Below are 26,752 nucleotides of genomic sequence, written 5' to 3'. Positions count from 1 at the left end.
TGGGCTTTGTAGGATTAAAGTGTGAACCTGCTCTCCACATGGAGTTTACTGCCAATTCACTCATGAGCACTAAGTGAAACGGTCCAGCGGAAACGGCATCCACACATGACGTCTTTATCTTTTCCTTTGTTATGTCACAACTGTGAGTGTTAGACAGGTGTCGGTTCAAATGAGTGAACGTAAATAAAGGTCTGGGCATAAGTATGCAGACTGTCGCATATGTCTGAGGATGCCTGTTGTGTTCTAATCCAGGCTGCAGCATACAAGTAGCTCCAATCTGTTTTTCACAAACGCCCTGACTTCTAATACACCACGATATCAAACTCCCATTGTTGAGTAATTACCCCTGATGGAAGAAAAGAAAGAACAATATTTCATTCTGCACAAACTGTGGTAAAGTGAAATCAATGAGGCTGAAAAGTGCGATTAAAATGTGACCGGATCACTGACGACCCACAATGAAAATAAACGTGGAGGAGGGCTTTTTTTTATTTATTCTTGCACAAAGCCACTCAGTGGTTTGAATTTTGTCTAGCATGGTCTGGATAATGGCAGCTATTGATCTTTAAATTTATGCTGAAACCATAACTTTCCAAATGCTTCACGGCATTTCTTAAAAAAAAAAAAAAACTCTGGGAGACTTATTTTAGTTTGAGACTTTTTTTATAGGGTGATGGTTTTCTCTTTGATCTCCTGCAACAGAACCATGAGTGTCTTGAGGGTGGTTCTTGAGTCTTATAACTCTGAGTGGTGCTGCTTTGTGTTTGACCTTTCTGTTCTTAAATGCATCTGGATGAGGTGGGAGGTTTCTTTAGTATTCATATTTATGGGCCTTTACTTCTACATCTCTGCATAACTTATGATTAACCAGATCTTACTTATTTCTTGACTGAACACCTAGACAGAAGAAAGGGGGGAAAGTAGGTCAGGTTTTAAGCTTCAATCATGATGAAGTATTGGACTTAATAAAGGACGGGATACTCCAGACCTCCTGGCTACACTTTATCCTTTCTTCTCCAAAGATTCATTAAACTGAATAATTGGAGCCTTTTTGTCTTCATGTGCTGCATGTGTGCTGAGTGAAAGGGTTTATTTTAAAACACTTCAAACGCCCAGTTGCAGTTTTGTTTACTGTACAGCTAAAATGATCCTAAATTGACACTTTTTTTTGCCTTTTATTGGTTACCTTTTCCTTTCAGTCTCTATCTCCAGTGTCCTTCATCTCAGACGGTTATTGTGTGTGTTTTTTTCCCTCCATTACATAGACAGGCATAATAACAGTAAGAAGCTTCAAGGTAAAATCGTTTTTAAAAGAGAGCCTGTAGTGATCAAATTTATTAAGTTCTCTCAGGGATGAATGCAGCTGTGCATTCAACATGTGTTTGAAGAGAATGAAAGAAAAGGTTTTCCGCGTTTCACGGAACGGCGCCTCCTCGACCATCCTTTGTGGCACAAGTCAGCACGGCAGCCGGCGGCGACCGTGTCCTTGTTGCCATGTGTGGCAGTGGGGACGCATTACGGCATGGACCGCTGGATTCCAGATGTGACAGCAGGGCTGATCATCAATTATTATACATCAGTGGATCAAAATGAGCATATCTGCTCATCCCAGCCCCACAGTGCTGGCCTGTGGCAGATGAACTATGGGTAAGTGCACCTCTAACCCTTTATCCACCAACCCCTCTGCACCTGTAATCCCAGAAACACCAGCCAGAATCTTTTCGGAAGCAGTGGGACATGCCTCGAGACAACATCTGCCTCCCCCCGGTGACCTGCCGTGTTAAGCCAACTGCAGCATCAAGGGCTCAGTTGTAGTGGGGCCTGATTTTATCATAACAAAGACAACGCTGCCGCCAGTGCCTGAGACTGGCTTCAGGAGATGTTTAAGTCTCTTTTTTGGCTAAGACGATGAACTTTCTCTCTGCCCAATGCTACATTTTTCTCCAAATCGAATGTTTTTTTTTTCTTTTCTCTTCTTTCCTACATCCCATCCAAGATGCACCTGTTTTTCATGCATACAAGCAGAAATAGGTGTTTAAAGGCTCCAGCTGCTTCTATTATTACAGAAGGACAATGAAAGAAATGGAAAATGAGGTGCTGAGGCATCTTATGTTTAAAAACAACAAACACCATGTGCAGTATTTTAAACTGAAATGTTATTCAGCATGAAAAATGCAATAATAATGTCTCCGCACACCTCTGAAAACATGAGATATTGCCTGGTCCTCCCCGTTTATCTTGACTTTTCAGAGTTCATTTGTGAAAATGTGGGCCTTTAAAAGAGTTTTGAATCAGTCAGCATGAGGCTGCCTCTGTGTGACAGATGTTTGATACTAGAAATCCAGCGGGACCCCTGGCTGAATGGAATCAGGACAAATCAATGCAATCATGCAGGGGTCTCGGGGGAAGTGGGGACAAAGGGACAGAGTCTGTCTTCTTTTTCTTTTTTCTTTTTTTTTTTCTACAGGAGCTTCTGGCAAGGATTTTGAGCAGGTCTGCTTCTGCACGCATGAAATGGCAGGCAGCTGACCGACCTTACGAGTGCTGCATTGCCTTGAGGTCCCCACAGATGCCTCACAAAGAGCCTGTGCATAAGTGCAGCAAAAACCACAGACCACAGTGAACGTGATGGATGCCTTGGCTCTCTAGGCTAGAAGGCTACACAGCAACCGCGTTTGTGTGTTCAGTGTCAAGACCTCAAAAGCCCCCCCGTCATACGCTGATAAGCCAAACCTCCTACTGTACCTGAGGTTCCTCCACTTTAGCATAAACTTCATCCTCCTCTCTTTTTTTTTTATCAACTTCCTCCTTCCCTCGCCATTCACTCCATTTGTCAGCATTAACAAACTGTAAGTGGTCTCCGACGTGATCTATTTGTCCATGTGTACCAATTTATCAACCAGTCAGAGTATGCATTGATCGGGTGGGGATAGGGTCCCGTACAGCAGAATGGGAATAATCCCCTCCATAGTTACGCAGTGACTGCCCAAATTAGCTGACAGTGGCAGCTCAGGGTGCAGAAAAAAGCTTTTAATCAGCATCCTCCTTTATGTATCTTATAAAAAAGGAAAACAAAAATACATTAAAGCCATAAGAATATAACATTGTGCTGGCGTGTTAAAAATTTCATGGATTCAATTTTGATTTATTTATTGCTTGTGATATTAATGACTTCACTTGAGGAAAAGAAGTCCTCGCAAATGACACATTTTCACTGAAATATATGTGAAAAATAGACAGATGGCATCATAGATGTAGCCGTCTGTCATCATACCATTGATGTCACTGCAGCAATGCTGCTGCTATCATTGTGAAATGATTCTCATTAAGAATGCGGTTTATGTCCTCCTGCTTTCTTATTGGGAAAAGGAGGCTGAGAAAAGCAGCAATATAACTTTACACTGGTCAAAGCATGCCTTTCTCCCAGCAAATGTAATCTGTCAGCATACTTGAAATAATCATTTTGCCTGGGTGCATCAATAATTCAGCTTTTTATCAGGACGCCGAAGCTTTGAGACGGCATTGCCATATGTTCCTTGCTTTCCATGCTTTGCTGCAGCATATCAAGACAAGCCGGGTCAATAACATTAAAGACTGAGAGAGGAGTTGAAAATACAAACCCTGAGATGCTGTAGCCTGCTCAGCCTTCAGGAGATTGATGCACAGTTATTTTGGTCAATAAGTCCTCCTGAGCAAAGGCCATCCTTATCCTTGAGACCGACTATATGTGAAAAATGAGAACGAGATGAGACCATGCATTCTAATGTGTCCATGGCGCGATATCTTAAAGGAGGGTGGTGGTGGTGGTGGGAGTGTGTGAGGGGGAGGGGGGGCAGCTGCACTTCCTCTAACCCCATTTCAGCCTCACTAATGCAGTTGTTAACAATAAACCGTACCACTGGTAGTGTTGAAATACAACACCTCCAAGCCAAAGCATAATGGCTTTGTTGCGATACAACACCGTCTGACCTCTAACACCATGCCAGCATTTACACTCAAACATCAAATCTGGAATTCAGAATCGAAACTGTTGACATTTTTCCCTCCTTGAACATTAAAAAAATACCCTTAGCTTTTTCTCTGGTTTTAAGATTTTGATGTGTTTTGTCAACACACAGGAAGCACAATATCCAAAAAGCAGGCCGTTCACTGACATGGTGAGTGTGGTTGAGTTGGTGGGAGAGATAAAAGAAGCTAAACTGCCAGCATTTCCACTGATGCTACCACTAACTCTGAAAACAATGCAGACTGTTGGGACTTTTTTTGTGGAGGCTATCTATAACAAACGTCTTTGAATAAATCATTAGCACATTTATATTTTATTGCTTCCCATGTTTTCTTCCTGCTAGGAAGAGGGGGAAAGTTTCTGCTCCTTAAGCCAGGTGTGCTTCAACATCAATGAAGAAAAAAGTTGGAGAAGTGTTGGAAACACGTTCTGTTTCCAGTGTTTGCTGCTGGCTGACTGATTTTAACTTGATTTAAAGTCTCACTCCAATGAAAATCGTGTTTTTAACATGTTCTTGTAGCATTTAATTTAAGCTTATAACTGTGCTTCTGAGTACTTCTTTACTCAAATCCTGTTGAATCAGGAGCAGATGAAGGCCAAATTCTTCCCTCCCCCTCCAATTGTAGAGGTATTTGGAAGGGTAGGGGTGTCTGAAATAGATTTTTAAAGGGGAAACCTAAGCGGCGGGGGACTCCCTCTGGCGTGAGGGTGTTCCGCATTGCTCTGGTCGCTCTGAAGCGCAGAAATGTACACGTAAATAAAATATATAACTTTTTAAAGTTATAAAACTGATGCTATGTATCTTTCGAGCCCTAGCAGCTGCTAGCGTAGATGACTGGCAACTATTGATGACGTCATCAAGTGGGAGTGACGTCTGAATTAGAGGACACTATTTTTCCATAACTCTCCATTTGGAGGGCTAAATGTAGGGGTAGGGAGAAGCCGTAGAGAAGAATTCTGATTCGGTCCTAAACCGTGGTTTGAAAAAGTTTGGGTTTGTGACGCAGCAACTGGTGGGCCAAACTCTTCCCTCCCCACTCCAAATCTGATGCATCCATGAAATTAACGTCTTCATTTTCCTCATCTGAGCTGCCACCTGGCTGAAAACTGTCCGGATGGATGGCTTGGTTGTTGCTCGCCGGTTTTGTTGCTACACTAATGTTAGCTTGGGCTTGTTGAGGCTATCAGCTAGCGGAAGAGAGTGTAAACAAAGGGTTGATGGGAAATTAGCCAAACTAACTTCTATGCCAACAATTCTGCTCAAAACTTGCAGGTGAATTTGAGTAAAGCTCCTGTTATGCTGCAGAGCTTTTTTTTAGCACAGGCTTTTTGATTTTTGGCTAAAAATGCTCAATTAAAAGACCACTAGTAACAATTTTACAAAAGAAAAAAAGTATAGTTGGAGTGGGACTTCAAACAAATAAAATACTCACTGTGTAAACATGTACCAAAGACAATGTAAGTGTTAAATACACAACTTTTCTTTTATGTTTAATTTTCAGATGTGTTGTTTTGGAAGACTCATACTTTGATGTAGCTGAGATCAAATCACCTAGATGGAATCAAGGACTCCAACCACTCACCTCACTCAAATCCAATATTTCATAGGTTTCATATGCAGCTCAAGCAATTTCAGTTTGGGAATCACAGAGTCAGTGAATGGAACAAAGTGAATTGTTGGCTGGGGCTTTTGAGGCTCTATCTTTGAAGTCTGTCTCTAGCCTTGCCCAGTTCAGAAGAGATTGTTCAGAGATGCAATCAAACTTGGCAGCTATTGATCCTTTCCCAAGCCAGACACAAGTCTCACTGAACAAGTTAACAACTTTGATATAAGCATTTTAATTGTACAACTCTTGAAAAGAGCTGCAGCATCACGTTGAATTCAAAAAGTTGTATTTAAAAAAATAAAAAATAAATAAATACAATCATGTATTTGAAAGATTTTACAGAATTTGTAATGATTTTGAATAGAACCTTCTTTAAAACATGTATTTTATGGCAAACATGTCACATAAACTTTTAAAAAGTTTGACTAAAATGACTGAATGTGCTGCTAATAAGATATATAATGCCAGATAAAACCTTTTTTTGGGTCAAAAACAAGGATGAAAAACAAGAATGGCACGGCGTCTTAACAGGAAGTGGAGCTTAACAGCTGTTGATTTGATGTTTTCAGTGATGCTTTCAATTTTCATTAGAAGCTGTAATTTCTCAGCACTGTGGTAGTAAATATAAATGGAAGAAACGTGGAGAAGGCTTTTCAGAGAATTGACAGGAGCCAATCATTGACTATTTGAAAACCTTTTAAAGTCTTTCTTCTGTCTTGTCATTGTGGGATCTGGATGATTGCACTAGAAAGCCAGGGTCTCGGCTTCACAGAGGTCTCTGGTGAGATAACAAAGACAAAGTCCTAATGCTGGGAAAAAGGAGGTTTCTAGCATGTCACTTTTCAGTTGTTTGAAGGAGGGTGGAGAGAGATTTCTGTGAGCTGAGTTGACTCCTCCAGATCAATAGCGCGTCTCTCTCCAAGACGTCTGGTGTGGCATTTGAACCAGATTAAACGAGGACTCCCCTCCACCTCACCTCTTAGAACTGGGCTCTTCAACCAAATCCTAGTCGAATGAAAAGGATACAAATGAGTCCGTTTAATTCTTCCCTTACTCACTGCTGTACCCCCGGCAGTTAAATAAATAGGAAGAGTGAGAATGACAGAAAAAAACGGTCTAACCTACATAGCCATTGTGTCATTTATCTCGACTGTAGCTCCACTGCGGCAGATGTTATAAAGTTTGGGAGCCAGAAGGCACCGAGAAGCTTTATTTATATAGAGGAGAATATGTGTCAGGAAGCAAACTGATGTGAAAGACATGAAGGGGGACGAAATATGTAGCGTCCAAAGAAGTTAGCGTGCAGATTGTGAGATTACTGCAAGGAAAGGAATAAGCCGAATTTCCATTTTATGGGCAGCATGAATTAAATATGCCACCAGAATAAGTCTGATAATGTGACAATATGTAAGGTCATGATGTGAAACGGAAGAGAAATACTTCCTCCCATCTTTCAACTGCCAGCACTGTACCCTTAAGCAAGGCATTTCATTCTTAATTACTCCAGCAGAGGCACTCATTTGTCAGCAGCAGATGATGAGATGGGCTGGCAAAGTACAAGGTTGAACTGTTCCTTATTAAGTGTGGCGTTGCAATGAAAGAGAGCACTTGTTCATGCCACCAATGAAAGTAGAAAAAATAAAAAAATAAAAAAACAACCGAACTGTCCTGCGGTAGTTCATCTTACTCTGAGCTTGTGGTCAGCCAATTACCTGGTTCCTACCGTATTATTAGACTTGTGACTCTCTGAACAAGGGTCCTCTTCTTCCTTGCATGTCAGCTTAGTCTTTCCCCGTGGTAGCTGATGACATTGTAACACTAATTACAGCTAATTGTTCTACGCTGAATGGATTTGGTCACATTGCAAATGATATGGCATTGGTCAGTGTCACAATGTTTCCCCAGAAAAATTCAGTGGGGAATGGAAATTTGCACAAATGAATGTAATTAAGAAGCACATTCATTACATCTAATTGCATATGAGAACCCTCAAAGTGAAACAGAAATTGGACTCATATGAATAATTAATGCATCCGACTGTACTGAAGACTGTAACATGGTTGCTGTCACATAATGACGTGCTGATGGCACAAACGATAAAATCGAGTGTTTCAATTATCCTTGCTTTGTTTTTCTTTTACTTCTATGATGCATCAGCCATAATTATTTAAGAAAAAGGATACTTTCTCACCCTTTTTTTCCCCTAAAGCCCCCTTTATTCCTTTTGAGATTATGTCTAGACAACTGAATTCCAATCTCAGAGCAAGCTTTGAATTGGCAGCCAGAGTTGGAGGTTAGAGCAGCATTAAAAATTCAAGTGGTACCAATGTGTTTGGCACTCTAGATCAAGTCAAGTAGTCTTTCCAAAGACAAAAAAGGGGGCAGTTGTAAATCAGCCAAAAGGAAACTCAGTCTGAGAGCCATTATAGACATTTTGGACCTACAGAAATCAAACAATTGAGAATCTTGTGCCCAAATGGAAAGAACCTGGCAAGCCTCTAACCTGATTATTTGTCTGCTTGCTTCAGGAATAAACATCACAAAGAAGTCTAATGTAAATAAAGAAAAAGCTTGAAAATACAATACAAAACACTTGATGAGTCTGATATGTTTTCTTTTTATGAACAATTTAACAAAGTAATTTTATTCCCCGTACACCACGTCGTCCATTTAAGACTATAATCTTATTACACTCGCAGTATTTAAAAGGATTGGCTTATTTTAATAGCAGATTAGATCTGAGACAGACAAGGTGTAAGCTGGTCATTTGAAAGCCATATGCCGCAGATTAAGATACGGCACAATGCCGTACAGGTTCTTCAAAAGACTAATGCACCATGTTACAAATGCTCTCAGCGAGCTGCTTCTAAATGCACATAAAGGACAACCTCCTAAATCCCTCAACTCCCACAACAGGAGAAAGAAATAAGCATATTACAAATTGTCCAGAGGAAAAAAAAAAAGTGTATTGTTTGAAAAATGCCAGGGATTTAAAAGAGAGGATTTGCTCCCACTCTACTGCACTTTGTCTGGGAGCTTAAAACCGATCGTTGTTTGTGACATGATGATTCACATCATTCCTCAAAACACTCTGAGTCGCTAGTGGGACAAGAGCAACAAAACACCATGAAAATGGCATAAAAAAAAATAAAAAATCTCAATTGAGCTTTATGAATCTCAAGTCTTTTCAAAAGCGAGGGTGCCACGAAAACAAACATCAACAAATCCACAGGACATAACAGCTAAGCCTTAGTGGGCCGAGCAGTACATTAAATTGTAAAGACGCTGTATGTCTAAGTTATGCCAGGAAAAATGCAGCAAAGCTGATGCACAGAAGACACTAGAAAGAAGATGTTATGGCACTTCAGCTGCCACGTGACAAGTGAGACTTTTTCCACTCTTTGTAATAGCTCAATCTTTCTACTTTTATATTTAATTTTAACATATCTTAAAATAGTTAGTTAGTTAGCAACATTTTTTTTTTACAAAATTGACAAGTTTTCTTAAATTGAAAGGTTTCCTTTAACAGTCTTGGATGTCATGTTCTTCACTGCAAAAATGAAATCCCACGTATGTAAATAGACTCTCACTTCATGAAAAATTCGTATTTTTGTCTTGCAAGAAAAACAATCTCATTAACCCTTGACACTGGAGCTCCGGTGTTTATGTTCTTTAAATTACTGTAACTTTTCAACCGTTAACATGATCGACGCAATTCCAGCAGATTTCTCCTCTCTTCTTCTGGAATTACGTTGATCGTGTTAACGGTTGAAAAGTTCCAGCATGATAAAGATTTTGTGTTTACCAGCAACGCCTCAGGTGTTTAAAGGGTTAAGAAAGTTTTTCCGTAGTAAAATAATCTTACCATAAGAGAACACCTGTTCTCTTAAAAAAGGCAAATTTTGTTGCTTATTTCAAGAATTTTTAACTTATTTCCTGGGTGCCTAGTTTTTGCAGCGTGAAAAAAAAGAGACGTAATAGAGTTTGACATTCCAAACATCCATGCAAAACTGTACTAATCTATTTGTCAGGACAGAGGACAAACGATCAAAACCTTTGGACAAAAATGTGACAAGAAAGGCGACAGCAAAGATTGATGGCAGCTGGCTCCAAAAAAAAAAAAAAAAAAAAAAAAAAAAAAAAAAGCCTGGAGGGGTGGCAAGAGCCCATAAAATGAACAGCCGCCTAACTCATAAATAATAGAAACATAAAATGTCATATGAACTTTATTTCAAGAGAGGGTGGTCTAATAAAGATGCAGGTTTAAAGAGGAGTCGAGAAATTCATTGTCACAAGAAGGCCACATGGCTTGCCTTTGGCACACGCAATTATTCAGTGCCAGTTGACATTCAAATCCTCGCTGAGGCACCTTTGCTAAACAATGCTGTTTTTTCACCACTGAAACTCCTTTCTTCTAACATTTTTCATTTTTCAAAAATATCCGCTCCATTTCTCTGTTCTAACTTAGTCATCCCATCTCCTCTTTCCACTTTTCCTTGTTCCTTCTGCTTTACAAATTGAGACGACACGATAAGAGATTGCAGCCGCCATGCCAGCCTGGTGCTCATTGATAAAACCATATCTAATCCATCTTAGGCCCCCCCTCTGTCACCAAAGCACTCATCTCTGAGGCCGTCAACACACACGGGAGCTGTCTATGGTTTTGAACTGAGTAGAACAGAGTCGGAGTTTATCTGACTTAACTTCTGGGAGAGGAAAATAAAGCTCGGCAAGTCAGATGACTTTGTCTTGCAATGATGCACAAGTGTCTGTGCCAGCCTGTTATTCAGCAGAATCTGGCAGCTAAAAAAAGATCTGCTTGAGTTAGAATAGTGAGTATATAGTGTTGCATTTATAGAAACACAGCACAACTATTTGTTTTTTTCTAGTTGGCTTGTAAAAAAAATAAATAAAAAAAATAATCATACCTAAACACTGCTGTACTCTCAATAGGTGTGTAATATCCCCTTAAATACACTGCAATAACCTAAATGTATTTTGAGTGATGACATGTCTTCTTTCTGAAACTAATGCCCTCCAACAAACATTATTACACAGGAAAATGGCTTATAAGTGTGATTTATGTGTTTAAGAATGTTTGATGTCTGAATAATATCTGAATATTAATGAAACGATGAGCAATTGCCTGCGTGTCTGAATGAATCACGTAGGCTGCATGATTCAATGCTGTCAAAGTGGTGAATGCATTGAAGGGAACAGCTGGGGAAGGAGTGGTTTAATTTTTGGATTTATGCATTATTTGTATGGGTGTTTGCGTCCTTTTGACAAGTCTGCAGAAATGAATGCAAGTACGAGGAAATGTGCCTGCAAGAATTAGCAACCAAATAATCATATGGCAGAGCTCCACATGGGAAGGAACGGAGGACCATCACCAGAATGTCACCCACTTCATCTGGTGACTAACAAAGGCATTAACAATCAGGATTCTTTTGACACCCCAGCCCTGGACCTGTCAGCCCAGCTGCTGGGGAGGCACTAAAGGCTTTGGTTTCACTTTCAGCTTTGCTACACTGACTATACTGAACACGGGTGTAGGCAAACCAAGCTTGTGAAGTTTCACTTCTGCTTCGAATAAAAAAAAAAAATAAATAAAGTTTTTTTCTTTTTTTGACAGGTAACTCAGAGCCCAAGTGAAAGTGATATTGTCTATGACACACAGGGGCCATAGAAGGAGTCAAGGCCTACACCAACCATAGCCTCCACCTGTCTGCTGCATGTGATGCAAGGAAAAATAAAATCAGATTCACCAGCTCCAGAATATCCATTCTGAGTGGGTACAGCAGGGGGCTGACTCAGAATAGGTCTGCTCCTTTTCTAGTGAAGCAAAATAATTCCAGCCGCAACTTTGCTGCTGATAAAAAAAAGGTTTTGGATTTACACTACCACTAGTGAAAAAAAAGAAAAATCACAGGGTCCACTGTGGTGAGTCTTAAGCCTTCCTTTTTTCCCACCCTCTGCAACTTTTTCGAGCAACGATTAAACGGAAAAACAAACCAAAAGAAATCTATGTTGTATATGCATGAGGAAGAAGTTGCACATCCTGCTTTCAATGTCGCTTTTCATGGAGGACATCGCATGGCAGTGCGCCATGCAGTGACAGCTGTCTTGTAAATCATTCAAAGAAAAACTCTTCAACAAAGTTCCAGCCTCAGGGGTATAATTATTTTTGCATTATACAGCTTAGCACAGGATAACATATGCAAAATTCAGCCTTAAAAAATTGATTTTTTTTATAATAAAAGTGAAGCAGAAGTTTTTTTTATTTATTTATTTTTTGTCCAACTTTTTTTCCTTGTTTGATTTTGCCCAAGACTTTAACTGTGCAGTTTAACTGACAGAAAATGCTTGTTAAGAATTTATGTGGATACTTCTGTGAAAAATCATAAGCATGCACCATAAAAAAGTAGTCTTTGATGTTCATCTTCATTTTTTCATTAATGTGTTCAAATGGTAAAAAGTTGGAAGACTCACTGGATTCAGGGTCTGAGTTTCCATCTCCCTCTGTGCGACTGTTTGGAGAAGTTTGCTCGTAGTAGTCTTCTTGGGGAAAGCTCATGGGAAGAGCCTGGGTGGCACTGGCTGTGCTGCTGGGCTCCGGGTCTCCCAGTCCGCTGTCGCTGCAACTCTCCTGGGAGCCATCAGGAAGATGGAAGGTCACGCGGCGCTGCGTCTGGAGCACAAAGAAAAGATAAGTCTTATAAAACATCAATCCTGTCCTGTCAGATGTGAGCAAACAATAAATGACATACAAGAAAAGGGAAAACAGGCATAAGTGAGGATCCACAGTGGTTAGCATCGGTGTTCTACTAGGTTCAAAGCCCCAGCAGCAGCAGGAGTGTGCTGGAACATTACAAAGTACCTGACTTCTGAGGCTACAAGAATGTTTTTTTTTTAGTTTGCTTGTTTTCCAGAGGACCCAAATGTTTTTTTTTTGTTTTGTTTTGCTTTTTGCGACTCTAAAACTGACCATAGATGTTCTTCAAGAAGAGCAAAAGCCTGCAAACACTGAAAACAGAGCGAAGCATCAATTGTCGCTTGTCCTAGAACAGGGGTGTCAAACCCAATCGCACAAGGGGCCAAAATCCAAAACACACCATAGGTTGCAGGCCGAACAAGATAAACATTTATTGAAAACACTAAAACTAAATTTTTAAAACTTTAAAACCTGAACTTTTAACATAATTACAAACTCCATATTTAGCACTACCTGCAATAATGCTAGTGCGAATGCTGTAAACTGAATTTGGCAGCTAAAGATGCTAATGTTGATAGCTGAAGATGCTGAAGTTGATAGCTGAAATCACTAAAGCTAATCGCTGAAAATGCTGAAGCTGATAGCCAGCTAAAATATTAGCTAAAGGCCAAGTTCGCCTAAAAAAAAAGTGTTGGAAAAAAAAGCTAACATGTAGCTGAAAAAATAGCTGAACCTCAAAATAGGCTAAAAAACTGAAAAAAAACCTAGATTTGCCAAAACAGCTAGAGTGTAAATATTAGCTTACCTCGAAAATAGCCTTAAAAACAGCTAGGATGCAGCTGAAATATGAGCTAAACTTCAAAATAGCCTAAAAAATCTTAGTAAATGCCAAAATAGTCAAAAAAGCTAGCAGAATACCACATTTTAAAACTTTAAAACAGTTACTTTTTAACATAATTATGAATAATAAAAAGGCAGGAATATTATTCAAGAATAAATCAACTTAAACCTTAAATAACTGTCAGTATTTTACTCTCCATAAAAGTATATTTTGTCAAATATATACAAGTTAGAAATAGGCGCAAGATAACATCGGGACATTAATAGCAATTAAATAAAATAATCTGGAGGGCCGGATCCGGCCCCCAGGCCTCGACTTTGACACGTTTCCTAGAACATCTGTAGCACATCAAGAGTCAAATCAGTGCATCAACAAAGCATGGACCTTCTTTTTTCAATTTAATTTTTGCAAAATGTCACTCATATAAGCATTGAGTTTATTGAGTTGAAGAACAAGCATCATTTCATGCAGTTTAACAGCAGAAATCTTTCTGTTTTTTTCAATTGTGCAATGTTTGGGATGTGGGAGGGGTTGAATCCCTGACTAACGCCTACACTGTTAATTTGGAGGAGCAAAAGCAACACATGCTTTACCTTGAAAGTAATATGTTCCAGTTTATCTTGTACTTTGTTCCTCACTTATTGCCTTTTAAGAAAATGGTCTAAAATCAGGTTTAGGAACACGTAACAACGCCATTACAGGTGGTCTGGTCAGAAGAAGAGGAAACCATGGTCAGAGTTTTAAAAATAAAGGTAAATATTGATTTAGTTTCAACTTCTGATCACATGTAAGAATTTGTGACCAATGTGGGTGGCCTTGAAGCTAAAGCTCAGTTGTGTGTTGATTAGGTAAGGCTGAAAACCGGCCAAAAACAAACCTTTTTAACCAAATACCACTGCTGAGAAAAAAGAAAAAAGCAACACCAAAGTCTTTCTTTTCTTTGTTTGAAAGACTCTTTTATGTGGTCTTTCTCTCAGATCTTTTTACCTGACCATGTCTCCCTCATCCCACATGTTGACAAGCAGAGCTCATTGTTCACTTCATGCAGTCCAACGATTTCTGCTTCATCCCCATCTGAAGACTGTTTCAGTTGTGGGGGTTTAAGATAAAAAAAAAGGCTGAAGAAAACATTTTAAAAGGAATTCTAAGAAATATCTCTCTGAGAGATTTGTCCAGAAGGACGGACATGGACACCCCTTCTGGCAAGGCATACTCCATTACTTTAGATAAGAAAAGGAATTAGAAATATGTTTGGAAGTTATTTATCTAATTATCAATAAAAAGTCTGGCCCTTGAGATATGTTTCTGTGCTAGCCTTCTATCTTCAACTTTTTTATTTATTTTTTTTTTTGCATAGTCGCACATCCCAGACTTAAAAAGCAAGCTTTTCAAATTGATATAAAAAAGGCTTTTCCATATTTTCTTTCCTATTTGTAGCGATACTTTCTCAGCACACTACCACTGACAAACAAGCAGCATTATCTTCATCAGTGGTGACAGAAATGCTAGCTTGTTCATGGGTGAATGAACACAGTGATATGGCATTTAGAATGAAAACCTGTGCCGAAATGTTGCTTTGCACAGCATCTGTCGTCTTCATTCCCTTTTTAGAGGAAAATACGTTCAAACTGTATCTTGTCATCGGAATCACCAGAAGATGGAAGTTGAAGAGTGCAAACAATTCATTTCTCCACTCATGTACAATTTGAAGTGTACACATTTACCTGAAGACATATTTATGTGTTTCCTTTGGTTCCCTTATCTTTCATGATTTTGTAAAAAAAAAAATCAAACAAAAAAATTGTCTCTCTCTAGTATAAAAGTGCAACAGAAATATTATTTATTTTATTTTTCAGGCCATTTCAACATTGAGGTTGAGTACTGCCACCATACACAAACATAGGTGCATTATTTGGCACTTGGCAAATGCAGCTGGACCAAACAATATAAAATGAATAAAAATACAAGACAGGAACTTTCATGTTTTATTCAGGACTTGAAGGAAAGTGAGGAACACATCTTTGTGGATGGAGCCGATTCTGTCAAGTTTTTTTATGTGCAAAGATTCATCTGAGAGAAAGGCCCCAAACTATTCTTGTAGAATTAAATCTATTCATCTTTAGTATATTTGGGATTATTCAAAGACTCACTCTAATGAGAATCATATGTTTTTCAACATGTTATTGAAGCATTTAAAAAAAATAATAATAAAACTGCATTTCTGAGTAATTCTTTTATTAAACCGTGATGAATCGAAGCAGATTAAAATTATTTGAAAAGCTTAACATTAACACGTGACAACTGACATGGTTGGATGATCAAGAGTTTCCTTAAAAATATTATTTTCATTTATAATTTGGTCCATGTTTTCTGCTCTGTAGTTCATCATCATTCCACTAGAGGCAGTAGATGGGCCTTTTCCGCATATTTCATAATGGCTGCTTCAACGAAATCTCAACCGTTTTGGCGAGAAAAGTTTTACTAATTTTTAAAGCTTTGTGGAGAGAATAAATAATGAATGTTGTGTATTTTTAGGACTTCTTTCTGTATTGAAATTTTGATCATAATTTATTCTTTAAATTACGGCATGTTAAAAATCTGTCAATCAAATTGGAGACAGATTTAATAATGTGCTTTTAACCTATATATATATATATATATATATATATATATATATATATATATATATATATATATATACACACAGCTTTTTTGTGGATTTTGTCAAAGGCTTTTAAAAATATCTTAATTGCTATCAATTCGGAGTGGGCTTTACAGGATTAAGGTAAAAAAAAATAAATAAATTGTTTCTTGCACCAAACCAGGAGCTACATTGTTTTATCTACAGAAGTAAGTACACGTGAGACTTAGAGATTTTCTTTTTTTTATCACACTTTCATGTTTACTTAAGTTATAAAGTTCAGTTTGAAGTTTTACTTTTTCTTTAGCAAAAGTAAACGTCCTTCGACTTGAGTAAAAGCTGAGTGTTCTTCTGCAACCTCTGCAAAGAACTAATTGAGACGGTGACCTCGTAACCCAAACCTGTTTCTAGTCTGGTGAGTGTGGTGAATTACTTTCCAGATAATAAAGTTACTGCAGCAGTTATAATTGAGACCTCTCTGATACACATCCTGGAAATAGATGATGGGATGTGTATTAGCGGAGGTGAATTATGTCCTAGTTTTTCCCCACTCACCCAATTTGAACACAAAAAGATCAGAAACGTGTGCGGAGGAAGGGACTTTGATTGGTAAAGTCTTGGGGATCACAGGAGTGTGGGCATTTTCTTCTGAGCTGTACAGGCCTCTTTGATTTCTCCCGAGGTTTTACAGAAGTTCATGTTGCGACCTTTCCTTGGAGCCATAAAAGAAAACGTTCTTTTTTTATATGACAGTGTCTGCAAACATGTTAGCACATCCTGCAGAACGCAAACCACACAGTTGCTTGTTTTTGTTTTATTTTTATGTTTTTTCTCTTTCCTGCTGGACAGAGAGAAAAATGAGGCTTTAGGGGGTCCAGCTTGACTTTGAGGTAAAACACCTGAAACGAAGCAACACAGACTGCTGCTTAAATTTATATCTTCGCATGAATCTTGGCACATCCTGCTGCATCACATTGTATAGAGGTATAAAAGCATAAAACATAATTACGCACTCAGCTTTGGTTATTGCTGTGAATTTTATTCATCTCATTAATCAAATAGATGCAATTTTTTTTCTCCAAGAGGAAATATTGGTTCACAAATGGCTATCTTAATTTTCTTTATCGCTATAGCAACAAAAGCAATATGCAAGCAGTGAATTAGGAGCATCATTAACACATGCTACTTTGAGCTCAGGAGGTGGTGATGTCTGTTCACATATTTTTTTAAGCCACTACAGTGCAGAGATGAAGCACACTCTTCTTTGTTTCACTAAGGCTAGGGGAATACAGGAGTAATCGAAAAATGACAATACATATAAATAATAAAAACAAGCCACCTTTAAATGTTGTTTCCTTTTTTATGACTAAACTTAATGCAGAACTGATCTTTAGTCCAGTGTGTGCAATTCTAGAAAATACACATAACTTTTGCCATATTGATTAACCACAAATCCATAATAAAGCTAATAAATGTTATAACTTTCTTGGACAAAACTGTTTTTTTTTATTGACAAAAATAAAGCTTTTGTTAATGTTTGCCCTCAAGAATCAATTGATCTGAGAGCCACTTCTTCTTAAGTAGTGCTCTTTGATTCAACTCAGTAGAAAAGTCTCAAAATAAAGGAAAACATGTAATTAGATGTCTTAAAGAATTCAAAGGTATAAATGGATTGTCAAAAAAAAAAATCAGTTTTCAAATCAATTCATTGCTTTAGCTCAGAAGGTCCTCCTTCTCACTTAATACAACACATGTCTTTGTATAAATCCAGTTATCCACCGCTACAGTTCCGTCTTTGGTTTTGACAGATAATTGGACAAAGTATTCAAAAGCAATGTCCAGATTTCCAAAAAAAAAAAAAAAAAAAAGAGCCTCTCAGAGGGTTTTTGGCAGCCCTACAAAACACATGCTTCTCTCCACATGATTCTAATTATTAAAAATGTGCTCCAACAATGACATCCTGAATCTATTAGGGCTCCTAGAACACCTGTCTGTTACAATTAGGACTTAATCATTTGGCAAAAGGATGTCTCTTTTTTCTTTTTTAGGTTAATGTTTATTCAGGCTCATTCAAATTAATGCCAGATGTTGAGAAAAAAAAAAAAAAAAAAAACTTCATAATGCCCCCAAAACAAAGTTATTCAGTGTGACTATAATAATTAGACTTAAATGCCATTAACGGGTCTTAAACAAATAAAACCTTTGCACTCTTGGATAACGAGTGACGAGAAATAAACATTTATACCAAAAAACAAAACAAACATCCAGCAGTCAAGGTGAGCGCTTAGCCGAGCATGATCTTTTATTCAAAGAAGCTGCCAGAAATCCATAAAGCAAAGACAAGCTGCTGTAAGAGATATCAAGACCAAACAAAGCCCATTCAGTCAGATAAAACACTGCTTTGAGAAGTATACACAGAGAAATCTAAACAGGCAGAGATGCATGCCAAATTCTGCCGAACAACATGCCAGAAACCCTCCACTCTCCGCCTGTAGTAGCAGCCCAGATGGAGCAGGATTAGAAGTCGGTTACATTTAGATGGAGAAAGGAGGTGGCTGCCACCTTGTCCTTTGGTAGATCACAGCTCTTTGAGCTTTATTATACTGTGTACTTTCCCATGGACCATCACTCTTTCAAAATAGCAAAGTAGTCAGTGGCGCACAAAAAAGAACTTGGCTGACAACCACCTCACTTTGAGTGATAAACAGGAACCACTTAGGAGTGAATCAGGGGAGATTGGCTCTGCCATTTCAGATAAGAATCACCTCGCAGGCACACCTAGACCCGCATAAATTTGTTCAGAGGAGATGGTGATTTGTCATGTCACACATGTGCTAAGAGCAAATATATATATATATATAAAAAAGGGGGGGAAAAATGCACAAACAAGGCCATGTCTTGATCCAAAATACATGTTTCCACATGTCCCAGTTCTGTGGAGTCAAGGCTTACGAGATCCAGAAAATTCCAAAGGCAAATGTTATTTTGCGCCTTCTCTCTGGTACATGTGGTTCCACTGAAGCCTGTTATGTGTGATGGGATATGCGTCAGCTTCTGGGAGAAGTTTGCAGGAACATCAGCGAGGGAGGTGATTCTAGCAACTGTGCTGAGAGATTACTGGGTGATTTCTGACAAATCCAATGAATTTTCATCAATTCCAATCCGACTCATTTCATGTAATGATATGCCGTGCAAACACAAAAAAATGGGATGCAATCAGCAAGAGCAGGGCTTCTACAGAACTGGGAGTTATTGCATTTGCAGAAGATAAACCCAAATTTAACTGACTGATATACATGCTATAAATAAAGAATAAAAATGTCTGTGGTTGCATGACGAAACTTGCATTTTTGATGTTTTTAACATGGTCTTGGGATTTTTTCCCATGACAGAGGACATAAAGAAAACTAGCAGCCAGCATGGTTTTATGCATATTTGCACCAATAGGCGTCAAGGGGTTACGTAAAGTAGTTTTTCTTTTTTTTTTAACTTTGTCAGCAAATATGGTGAGTGACAAACCACAATAAAAGTTACTTTTTTTTGCAACAGCAAGTAAAAAAAAAAAAAAAAAAAAAAAAAGCCTATAGCCTTTTAGTAAAATGCGGCATGATGTCAACACCAATATTTGAACTGTTAAAAAAGCATTAGGCTATTTCAATTTTAGGGTTTATAGTATCATGGGGTCAGACAGAGAAAACACTTCCACTAGAACAAAATAAACCACTTTGATATACATTTATGGTATAAGCCAAAAATAAAAAGCAGTTTGTTGCTGTTGTGTGTAGACAGTTCAGGTCTGATGTGCTGCTGGTGTGACCCTTCATTCCACATAGGAAACACAGCATGAGCACAAAATGGAGCGTTTCACAATAAAATGCAGCTACAAAATATTAAAAAAGCCTTTAAAAAAATGGCAAAATAGATTATAGTCTGTATTTTTTTTTATATGACAGCAAACTAAATCAATTATTGTTTCACCAAGGACTTTTTTATTGCAACTCTGACACCCAACATTGGTTAAACCTAGTTTTAAGTCTCAGTATAATTTAGAAATGCATAAATTCACGGTTTTCCCATCTCCTCTGTGATCTTTCCTCTGTGATGAAGAAACACATCATAAGGAAGTGTTCAAATGCACAACACCGAGTCAATTTTCTCACTGCATAAGTCCTGAGCTCCCGGCTGCAACAGTGTGTGAGGCAGCATGCAAAGCAGTCACAAGACTAATAAATATATTTTTTACCGGCTATAAATGTCCATAATCCTTCTGTTTCAGTGTCCGAACTCACTCAGAAGCTTCGTGTGACACACATTTTCTGGCATATTCTGGCAGTATGCAGAACTAACATGCAACAGCTTGCATTAAAGTGTCACCCAAGCATTTATACATTCACATTCTGGCAGGCGATAGCTTGTGCTGCAGCGTTTTTGAGGCCCAACAGCTGCACGTGAATGTGCTGAACATGCATATAAGAGAACAACTGTGGCTTAACAGACTTTACCTTGTGTAAATCTGGGTCGTCTCATTTTTTTTTCCTCTTCTGTGAACGTTCCCTGGTTTCTTAACTCCCGCCCACTTACAAGGATGCTGTCAGAATCTGTTTTTATTTATTTATAATACCTATATATTAAATATATTTATTTTTTTATAATTGTAGCACATTTTATGCAGCAGCACTTCTCCCTTGAGCTCTATCTTTGGTTTTGCTTATTTGTTAATTGGTCCAGTCACAACTTTTTTTGTTGTATTGTCTCTATGTTTTTATTTTCCTTAGTAAGTTTCCGTACTCTTGTTATGTCTTGCATGTCAAAGTTTTTTTTTTTTCCATAAATGCTTTGGTGGGGTCAGCCATCTTTAGTTTATTTGAACTTTATACATTGTTTTACTGCCTCCAGTGTTCTGGTTGCTATAACAACCTCACCCTCTATATTAAAAATAACAGAGGTTTATTTTTGTTTATACACTGGATATAAGGTAAGGAATATTGAAAAAAAATGTTTTAGTAATTAAAGCCTCATCTTTTTTATCTATTGTAAAAGCAGTGGTCTTTTAATTATAATTACGCAATTTTTAACTCAAATCAAAAGACCTGTGTCGTTTTCTAGGACATAGTTTCTGTAGAGCACCAGTAGTTCATTAGAAATTTACCTCTCAATTGTGGGCGGGACTGTTGGAGTGGAAGTAAGCCTACTCCCGTTACCCATCATCCACCTGTTTACACTCTCTCCCACTATTTTATAGCCCCTTACACCCCCAACTAAACATTACTGGTTCAACCAAAAAAAAAGAGCAATATTGGAGCAATTCAGCCGAACAGTTATGAGCCAGACACCAACTCACACGAGTAAAACTAAGATGTACATGGATCTAATTGTCTAGGGCTGGATATCGCCAATAGTTTCAAAAATTAATTTGATTCACCAGAGCCTGAATCAGTTCGATTCCGATTTTTTGTAGTCTTTCGATCCACTTGATTCAATTCAATTTTGAGTTTACACGGTTTTAAATACATCATTAATCCATATATGTTTTGAAGATATTAATAAGAATCTGATACAGTTTAAATACTGTAAAATGCATTAGTGAAATTATAATGAGATTGTTTATACCATACAGTGTTACATGAATTCTCAAGCGGATAAGCTCCAGAAATTGTTCTGCTTCTCCTTGAGGACGTCTCAGTTTGGCCACCAGGTGGCGATTGCACTATAGCATTACATCTTATTCCAGAAGAAGAAGAAAAGTTAGAGGGGGAAAAAATCTGTTTTAGACCAGAAATGGTTACTTTAAAAAATATTATCTTAAAATAGTTTGGAAAATTCATGCCTGTTAATATATAAAGCCATATATTTAGTCAGCAATGTATGTATAGGTCAACTAAGCGTTACCATTTCCTATGGGAAATTCCATTAAACTTAAGCATCATGCTAACAGATTATAGCTTGATGCGTTAGAGTCTTCTCTACTTTTATAGATTGATTATTGATCTATAAAGCTGATTATTCAATTTTAATCAACCCAGCCCTATAATTGTCCATAGGTGGGTCCATGAGAATGGAGCAGAGGAGGAAGCTAGTGGCTAGCTTTAGAAGTTTCTACGTACACGCCTTTTTGAACTGTATCTTTTGCATCTCCTCCCACCACAATCTGAATAAAGAAATGTTCAGAAATGCATAAATGTTCTCCATAATGAGAAAATGCCACTAGAATGATCAAAGTGGGTCTTTGAAGAAAAAAACAGGAATACCAAAATATAAACATGGAAACATGGAAGTCCACATGACTTGTGGTTGAAAAGACCTACCATTTAGTAAAAGGCTGCACATACTCGGATAAGAGATAGGCATGTTTGGATGATCAGAGAGGTTTCTTCAGATATTTGAGCTAAAATTACTTTATATTCTTGTGTCTTGCATACATGGCTTATATAAACTTCTAATAAATATCTCTTGACATTTTTGTTCTTTATTTTACCAAGAAATTTGCACCAGTGAATAAAAGACAATGCCTTAGACTTATTTTTTTTCTTGAGATGTTGTCAGTGTACAACCTAATGCTGCAAACCAAATTTTTACTAAAACAAATAATCTGGAAGTCTCTTTACTTTAGTTTACTTTAATGGCAATTTTTCTGTCCTTTTATTTTGAGAGCAATGTCTTTTATTCTTGTACCTGCATTTTTTTTGTTTTTTTTTGGCACACACCACCCTGTATGGCCTATGTGGATGTCCCAGAGGGAAATGCACTTTTGCTGTGTGTCTGTGGTCACGTCTTTTGCTCCAACGGCCTCAGAAGAAAGTTACAAAATACACTCAGTTCGGGGCGAATAAGGTTGCCAAAATGAAGACGGAGTCCTGTCTGCTTCAAGGGTGCAGAACTAGCAGCCAAGTGCCCCGCAATGACTTCCCTGTTATCTGTAAGCTGTGAAAGTAGTTTCTTCAGTCGCTGACAGCTCTAATTCTGTAATGCAATAAGACAATAATGCTGTTGTTTTTTTCTCTCTGTGAGTGTATCTAATCGCTACTATTAATTTATTGGTCACGTTTATGAAAAAAAGGCATAGAAAAAGGGTGGATCTTCTTTTCTGAAATTACAAAGTAACATTTAAGAAAGAGTAAAGTATAAGAAGACTGAGACTTACATTTATCGCTGTTAGCTTGCCAAGTTGACAGGCCTCCTGAAAGGAAAAAAGAGAAACATTTCACATCATTATTAATATTTGGCTTTAACATACTGTGAATTTGTTCTTTTTTATGCTATATTCACATATGTCAAGATTATGTAAATATATACAGTAAATATATATTTTTAACTGAATACCGGAATATATATATTGACTTTTTTGACTCATAGTTTGCTCAGCACTCTTGCTCTGTTGGTTCTACAAGAATCCACATCCCTTAAATATAAAGAACAGGGCAAACCTGACATTCTGACAACACTAGGCCTACAACTGACACTTTGATAAAGATGTTTTCTCTGCATGTCAGCTATAAAAGTGAACAGAATATCAAATGAAGCATCAAATATTAACAATAAACAGTGACAAGCGTCTAAATTGGGAACAAAAGACACCCGCAAGCCTGCAAAATAGCATCCTCTCTCTGGGGACTGAGATAACTCACGGAGAGATAAGACTATTTAATTTTTAATCACCAATTTTGTTTTCTCTGTACTGTGTATAATATTCTGAAACATGACTATTTCAAGAAAAAAAAAAAAAGAAAAAAATGTCTAGTAGTGACAGCTACCTAACCAAGGAGGAAGCTTTGAAGATTGCTAGTGTTGAAAAGCCCATGGGCGGTATGCTAAATAACAGCTTATATAACCAAAGACTTCTCTAAATCTTTAAAAAAAAATCCAAAAACATGGTTATGCAAAGAGAAGCTATGATAGCATTCCATATTCATGTGCAAATATTTCTTAGCATTTTAAATTTACATGAAGTTTTGAGAAAAGTGTTGGTTGAGGCCAATTTTTTTTTTTTTTTTATTTTATTTTTTGCAGAGAGTAGGTCCCAGAAGTATCTAATTAGCAGCAATATTATGAGTTGGTGGATTTGGGCCCACAATATCAATAGAGTTCACCTGGGGGCCAAAGGTCCAGAACTCCAGGCCAGAGGGGGCCCATAAGCAATTGTGCATTATTAAAAAACGTCAGAAAAATCTGTTTGGAATCAGTTGCCACTCAGAATTGCCATGTCTGCATCATTGATTGTACAAGAGAACAGGACTGAGTAACCATTCCACCTTGCGTTCCAAATAGGGAGCCCCAGAAGATGAAATCCCATAAACGTCTTTAGAGAACTTTTACTGAGTCATCATGTCTCTTAGAATTTCCATTCAACATCACACTCACTTGGTTCAGTTCTTATATACAGTCAACTGAAGAAAATAAGGAAGGAACGTGATATAAACTCCTTTGATTGGTTCAAAATGTGGTTGTGATTGACAATTGAGTTTGGCCTGAATTTTTCTACCCTCAAAGACAGAGCAGTGAGATGATATATAGGTTTTTCCTTTTATTTTTTTTATTAAAATAAATTACGTAGAAACAAGAATTTCTTAAACAGAAACAGTGCTGGACAGTTCTGGGGAAAAAATATATCAAAATTCAATAAAAATGTAACAAACTAAAAGTTCAGAAGCCTTCGGTTACCAAATTAAAAAAGATATGAAACTATCATCTGTGTAACAGAAACAGCTGCAGATCTTTCATAGGTTCACCTAACTCCCATTTCTACATTTTTTATAGCAACATTTTTTTTTTTTCACCTAACTTGAGCTTTTCCATAAAAACTCAATGATGTGACTGAAAGGGACGATTTTAAATCTGGACTTTTTAGCATTAGCAGGAAATAAAGTAAAGGGCCAAAGTCCCAACATCACACAAACAAATCAAACACTGTGACTGTAGGTAAAGTTGTTCTGGAGGATCTGCAGAAATAGATCATGTTTTTATCTGTCAGAAAATGCAGAGGGCTCTTAACAAGAAAAGAGCATTAACTGGGTAATTTACAGTAAATACAAATTTTCTTTTTTTTTTTTGCTGACTGAACACATTCAGAGTCTCTTAATATGCGGTTACAGAAATCCTTGTAAAAATAAATGTGCACTTTGTGTTTTTGCTCCGATTTAATTAACTTAGATTCAAATAGAGCACATGTTTAAATCCAACCGTGGATCCCAGACTTTATACTAACATGATAAACACAATGCTGCATAAAGATAACATTTTCTCATCTTAGTTCACTTAAATGTTTTAAATCTATTTCTTGAGTTTCAGTTTTAAATACACCAGAATAATCATCATCATCTCCCAAAACTATGCTAGAGTCCCAAAACAACTTACAGTTTCTTTTTTATGTCTCTTTGTATTTCCAAAATGCTTTAGGTCACCATATTTTCTGAGTCAATAACAATTATTTGTGAAGACAGATTGTGCTGTCTCAGACACTTTTCAGGATTTGGAAGAGAAGACATTTTGTTCATATTACAACATGCCCCGAATGTTTTGCGATCCTGAAGGCACACAGCTATAACGATTGAAAATAAAATGTTGCACAATGAGCAGATTAGGCAGCATAATGACAGTCAAAGAAGTTTTTTTTTTTTCCTTTCTGGGCAGAAATCTGCCCCAACTGTTCATGTTCCAGTTCAATTTTATTTATATAGCACATTATATTGCACCTGGTAATCAAGCCCAGCGGGAATGCTTGCAAAGTTCCCAACTGGCTACTCATGCAATGTTTTCTTCTGCTTGATAGCAGCCACATTTAGACTTCTCCCCTTATTCGCATGTTCTCACCTATGCAGAGAGAAATCAACGTGCACCTTATGCTGAGGTCTGTCTCCGAATGGTAAATATTAAACAGAGTGCATAATGTAGCGCTGTTCTACTAATTTATTACCACTCAAAGCACATTAAAAATGCCACCCGCCACATTCAACCACTCAAACAAACATTCACACAAAAGAGAGCTTTCCTCAATCATACAGACGCCAATGAAATGTCAAGTCAAGGGGTTGACTACAGAGTTACTCACCAATAATTTGCTGGTGTTTAGAAACTAATTTATGAGGAATCCGGTTGCTGCATTTGTCTGATCTCGATTGAGGCTACTTTAAGCTGGTGTTCAAGCTGGTGTTTGTCACAATCAAGTTAGTCAGAGGTGGGCATCCAAAGAACACGGCACCCTGTTTTCTCCCCCTATTAGCAATGTAGGATCAAATGTTTTCCACAGATTTACTTTTCCAGGACAATGTGACAGATGCTTCTCTGCACAGATAATTTAAGAAGACCTCACAGGGTTGCCAGGATGCTTTTTCTCCACTGAGCCTTTGTGCTAGTGTAGGCAATAAGTGCAATGGAATCTGAGCATGTGGAGGATATGATGTTGTAAAGCGGGTAGTCCAGAGTTTGCTTGGTTGATTGGTTGAAGTAGGGATAAAGTTTGAAGTCTGTATGACTGTTGCAAGTTTTTACAAATGCTACTAACGCTCAGTGTTTTAAAGTCCCACTCTGATCAATTTTTGACTTACTCTAAATTACTTCCCAGTGGTCTTTTATTTATGGTAATGCCATTTTTAGCAAAAATCAAAAGAAACGTGTTGTGGTGTAGGACATATTTTCTGCAGAGGAGCAGTTCATTGGAAATTTGCCTCTGAGCTTTTGCGGGGACTGTTGGCCTGGAGTAAGCCTGCCCCCATTTCCCATTATCATTTCTTTACAATTTATATGATTTTCACCGTAGTGGTTCTTTCAATGAATACACTTGTTCAATTTCCAATATAACCAATCTCCACATAAGAGTTAAGGCACATAAAGGAGTTTTGGCACCACCTGAGACAATCTAGAACATTTTTAACAAACATAGCACTCAAAGTTATGTCCACTGGTCATCCCACATAAGCAAACTCTTTACATAGCAATTCAAAAAATG

General features: G+C 37.7%; 1 protein-coding gene across 1 annotated transcript in view; it reads right to left on the bottom strand.

Annotated features, from left to right (window-relative positions):
* pcdh11 (protocadherin 11) overlaps positions 1 to 26,752 on the bottom strand; it is a 148,905-nt gene that overhangs the window by 37,221 nt on the left and 84,932 nt on the right. The window contains exons 5-6 of the mRNA XM_024283274.2: positions 22,952 to 22,987; positions 12,106 to 12,304 (exon numbers count right to left, since the gene is read on the bottom strand). Coding sequence (XP_024139042.1) covers positions 12,106 to 12,304; positions 22,952 to 22,987 — 235 coding nt within the window. The remainder of the gene's footprint in view (positions 1 to 12,105; positions 12,305 to 22,951; positions 22,988 to 26,752) is intronic.

The sequence above is a fragment of the Oryzias melastigma genome, linkage group LG10 (genome assembly GCF_002922805.2).
Source record: "Oryzias melastigma strain HK-1 linkage group LG10, ASM292280v2, whole genome shotgun sequence".
In the NCBI taxonomy this organism is placed as follows: Eukaryota; Metazoa; Chordata; class Actinopteri; order Beloniformes; family Adrianichthyidae; genus Oryzias; species Oryzias melastigma.
The sequence above is the reverse complement of the archived record's forward strand: the minus strand, read 5'-3'. Positions and strand labels throughout refer to the sequence as shown.